The 4,853-nt window shown below is 36.7% G+C and overlaps 1 protein-coding gene across 1 annotated transcript in view; it reads left to right on the top strand.

The window, feature by feature from the left end:
- Positions 1-4,853, top strand: part of kif20a (kinesin family member 20A) — a 12,596-nt gene that overhangs the window by 1,549 nt on the left and 6,194 nt on the right. The window contains exons 2-6 of the mRNA XM_014028843.1: positions 2,619-2,795; positions 2,927-3,037; positions 3,146-3,265; positions 3,529-3,667; positions 3,818-3,993. Coding sequence (XP_013884297.1) covers positions 2,628-2,795; positions 2,927-3,037; positions 3,146-3,265; positions 3,529-3,667; positions 3,818-3,993 — 714 coding nt within the window. The 5' untranslated portion in view covers positions 2,619-2,627. The remainder of the gene's footprint in view (positions 1-2,618; positions 2,796-2,926; positions 3,038-3,145; positions 3,266-3,528; positions 3,668-3,817; positions 3,994-4,853) is intronic.

The following is a 4,853-nucleotide window of genomic DNA, read 5'->3' as shown; positions in this document are numbered from 1 at the left end:
GGACATTTTAGCTTAAACAGAATTTTTAACCGGATGTTGAGAAAAAAGTGTTTTTAACATAATATTTAAACAATATTTGTCAAATACAAATGATACATGACTTGGTAGAGAGAATGAACCAGTGCACACATATTGTGTTCACTATTGTCGATGTATATTTTTGAAGTTTGCTCATTTAGACAACAAGGTGTAGGCTATAATTTTTCAATGAGATCAAATTTAAAACAAGGTGCATGCAGACCTGGCTCCAGAGGAGTTTACTTAAGTGGGGGCTTACAAGTAAAACACCTCATTTGTTTTATAAAAAAAATTACTGTTGTATTTTCAAGTGACACTTCTGGCAGGTTTCTTCCTTTATNATATGATGTAGCTTCAGTTTTTGAGGGTTTGAGGGTACACAGCTGTCTTAGGTCTTGCAGTGCCGTGCACAGTATTTTATTTGGGTTAAGGTTTGATCTTTGACAGGCTCAACACTTTGGTTATTTTAATTTTCAGTTATTCTGTTTGGCTGCTGTATTTGGGATCTGTAGCAGCATGACCCAGCTTTGGCTGTGAAATTGACTCCTGGAACAACTGACGGTTAGATATGAATCATTTACAACCTCATAACAACAATTTTTATTATGCTTTCAATTGAAACAAAAACATTATTTTCCTCGAATTGTGGGAAGTGTTCTGCTTGCTCCTCAGTCTCAAAGTATTTTATCTTCCAAATGACTTTTTATACTTTTTACTAATAGAGAAGAAAACTGTGTAGCTGCTGTCAAAGGAAACCTGCTTTTACCACACCACACCACTGTCCTCTAGTGGTTTGTTTCCTTTTACACTCTATGGATTGGGAGGCTAAAGCCTAATTCTGGATTCTGTCTGGAAAGTGCCAACTATAATAGCAAATCATCTGAGTTCATTGTTGTTTTCTTAAGAACAAAATAAGAAGATGCAAAACCAGTGACAAATTAAACAACAAAATCCCCCCAATTAATTTACTTTTGGTGACTTTTGGGACATTTTAGTTCAAATGAGCTAAGATTTCTACTTAACAAAGTTGTTACAGAAGATGGTTGACTCAGTGAACACAGGCAGGCAGCTGAAACTGAGTCGCAGCCAACCCGATGAAGTGTCACACAGCTGAGTGAACATATATCAGTGATGGCGGCTTATAAGAGTTTAACTCTGAATTCAGATTCACCCTTTTGTTTCTTTATTGCTGTTGAAGTCATATTATCTTAAGTCTTTGTCCTAACAAACTACTAAAAAAGACAAAGCTGGACGATACTGGACTGAAGGAAGTTTCTCCAAACTTTAGTGTCATCTTTGTATAATTTGAATCATTTTTGTTGAAAAGTATGTGGTCCTGTCCTCTTGAATTTTGTCAAAGATCCCCAGATTTCTGAGAATTACCCACAGTATTATAATACCCACATATTACAAAACCAGAAGCTATGTTATTGTAATATTTGCCCAATATTCAGTAAGAGTCTCTTTTAACACCAAATTAAGGGCCTTGAAATGCACATCTGAAGGTCTGCTGTCAGTTTCAGCGTCGGTGTGTTGCAAAATAAGTCCCTAATTAATTACACTTTTTGGCATGTCCTTTAAATAATTCCCTTACTTTTATATGTATTGTGACATAATTGATGATTATCTTGCTGAAACAAATATGGTTTCCGTAAAGGAGCTGTGTATTGTAACTACTATATGCAAATGCAAATATAGCGTAAGAAATCTTTAAACTTTAAACTCTATTTCATTTTTGTTACATCTCATTCTGCCAATCTTATATTTCAGCATTTATTTGCTAAATAGATCAGTTTCTTCTAGACCAGTGGTTCCCAGAGTTGGGGTCGGGACCCAAAGTGGGGTCCTGAAACATCAAGGTGGGGTCCTGAAAATATTTTCTGAATTAATTATACTAAAAAATGACAACCAACAACATTTTTTTGCATTTGTTGTTGCAAAACAATAAGATTAGTGTACTTAGAATGGACAAAAATAATGTCATAAATAATGTTAAATGCTCGTTCATTTATTTGATGTAAAAACAATATTTATTGTTACAACAGATGYGGGCTCAGGTCTCTGCTTCTAAAATTTTGTGGGTCAACAGCTGAAAAGTTTAGGAACCATTGCTCTATACAAGGCAGGATTTACACAGTTTTATAGGAACAGAGGTTTTTGCACCACATTGGGCCTGAGGCGATCTTGTTTCTATTGAGACCAGTTCTCCTGCTTTGGAGACTGCTTTTTATCACAGAAGAGGAAGGAAGTAAAGGTGTGGATAAGAGTTTCTGGTTCTTCCAGTATACCAAAGAATGACTTGATACTTTGGAAAGATACAGCTGGACTTCAGTAATGGTATCAGCAATTGTTGGAATTCATCCTGCTTTTAAAAATTCTCATGTCCACCTGCTTTCATTAGTCGTTATATAAAATAAAAACAATACAATATACTCAATATACAATATAACTTTGTTAATGACTAAAACTATGTTTTAGTGGATGTCTTGTGCTTTAAAAACTGCTTAATCCAATATGTGTGAAAAAAATTAGGTGTAATTAAGTAACTTTCCAGAATRACTCATAGCCCAGTGTTGTTCATTAATACGATCTCTTTGTAGAAGAAAAGCATGGCGCTGGCACTGTCCTCTCCGTGTGGACTCCCCTTTGACGAGGAGGAGGAACTAGCTGTGTTTGAGTCTACAGCAGCAGAATTTGGAGGCCTGGTCAGACCTCGTCTACCTGAGATCTCTGTTATTTCCCCGGGTCTGGATATTCATCCGACCAACCCAGAACAGGTGAGCTCAGTGTTAAAGCACACCTGTTCAGTTTAAAATATTCAATGGGTTTAATGTGACTAATCTAAATGTTGTCAACACAACAAATGATGAAACAATAAATGAGTTAATCTTTTTTTATGTTTAATTAGAAAGTAGCAGTAAAGACTGGAAGCTCTGATGAAGGAACCACAGAGAAAGTGAAGGTTTTTCTGCGTATTCGTCCACTTACTGACACGGAGAGACAAAGAGGAGAAGAACAGGTGAGACGATGAAGTGATTATTAGAATTATCAGGCATTTCTGGGTAGTTTTTGTCTGTGTACAGTTGTTGCTTTGCTTGTACTCTTGACTCATGGCTCCATCTTTCAGGGCTGTGTGATGGTCCAAGATGAAGAGACTTTGCTGCTCAAAGCGCCACAGGAATCTCAGAACATGAGGACAGCAGAGAGGGGCATCACCCAGAGCATTCACAAGTTCAGTTTCACAAAGGTACGGGGGAGTCCCTGCTGGGTTTACAAGCTGTTTTTAAATGTTTATTTCCTGCTTGGAACTCTTGACACYAAGCTTCAAAACACAGTGTGGCCTGGATGAAAATGAATATTCATCCCAAACTGAATCACYTTGTGAGTAACTATGTTCGTTGTCATCAGGGTTGGTAATTATTAAGGAAAGTGRGGGAGAAAAGCCTTCTGTTACAATAATTTTGATGCCAAAACAAAAGCTGAGCTTTTTTTATTTGTTTTTCGTTTTAGATTTTTGCTCCAGAGACGACTCAGCAGCAGTTTTACGAGGGCACGATGAAGAAGATGGTAACGGATGTTCTGAAAGGAGAGAACCGACTCCTCTACACGTACGGCGTCACCAACTCTGGAAAGACTTACACGATCCAAGGTACTCATATTGTTATCTTGGAAAAACAGTTTGGACGTAATAGCACAGGTATTATTAAGAGGTTTGTGTCTGGTTCTGTAAAATGATGTGCTTCATAAACTGATCTRGTGTTAAAACAAACTTAACCTTACCTCAACTATGAATCTTCAGGTGGTGGTCAGGAGGCAGGCCTTTTGCCCCGGGCTTTAGCGTCTCTGTTCAGGAAGCTGCAGGGTCGTCTCTATGGGGCCATGGACCTGAAGCCTGTTATGTACCAGGATGTGAGGAAGCTCGACTCCAGTGAGATTAAAACAGAGGAAATGCGCAGAAACTCTCTTCTTAAAGAGGTAAACAGAAGTTAGGAGGGAGGTTCAGCTTCCTTTTGCTAAATTTAGGACACATACGTACAATAATATATATGGAGTAAATCATGTTCTTAGCATTTTTGTTTGTTTGAAGTGGCATCAAGTTTCTGCCCTGCAAATAAATGCAGAGTGTTTGTGGGGTTGTTCAAAAGTAATAAATGCATCTGACCAGGTATTGTTTTTTTGAACAACTACTGTGTGTAGTCTATCTAAAAAAAACATCTTATAACAATGAAATCACTTTTTGTCTTGGGTGAGGATTAAATAACAAATAATTGTTTATAGGRRAGTGTTTTTATTGAGGCAAGGAAGTAACTCTGTATCCAGTAACTGTTATAATACTACACCTACTACAAAAGTTAAGTAAGAAAATGACACTAATTTATTACTTTATAATTAGTTAACCAAAGTTCACAGGGTTGCAACTGTGATGTGTTAGCATTAAAAACATTGTGAGGGTGTTAAAAATGGTGTTAAAAAGTATTAAATGTTTCTGTGCATACACTGTGAAAGTGCTGAGATAAAAACCTGTGACTTTTCAGCTGCAGCAAATAACTGATTTTGAGTTTGCAGAAACACACAAAGTACTTATCTGGGGAGTTGGTAAAGAACAAAATCAAACCTGCACTGCAAAAACTGTCCATCTWACCAAGMTTTAAAARCTTATWTCCAGCCAAAAAGTCTTTTTGATCTTGTTTTGAGACTGATTTACCAAACAAGAACTGATTGTGTAAGAATAATAATCTTGTTTTCAGAATGTGTAAGATTTATTTATCTTGTTAGCCTAAAGATTTGACTCAAATTAAGTCAAACTTTTCTGCCAGTGGAGTAAGAACATTTAC

The sequence above is a fragment of the Austrofundulus limnaeus genome, unplaced genomic scaffold (assembly GCF_001266775.1).
Source record: "Austrofundulus limnaeus strain Quisiro unplaced genomic scaffold, Austrofundulus_limnaeus-1.0 Scaffold820, whole genome shotgun sequence".
NCBI lineage: Eukaryota > Metazoa > Chordata > Actinopteri > Cyprinodontiformes > Rivulidae > Austrofundulus > Austrofundulus limnaeus.
Note: the sequence above shows the minus strand (reverse complement) of the source record. Positions and strands in the feature narration are given on the sequence as shown.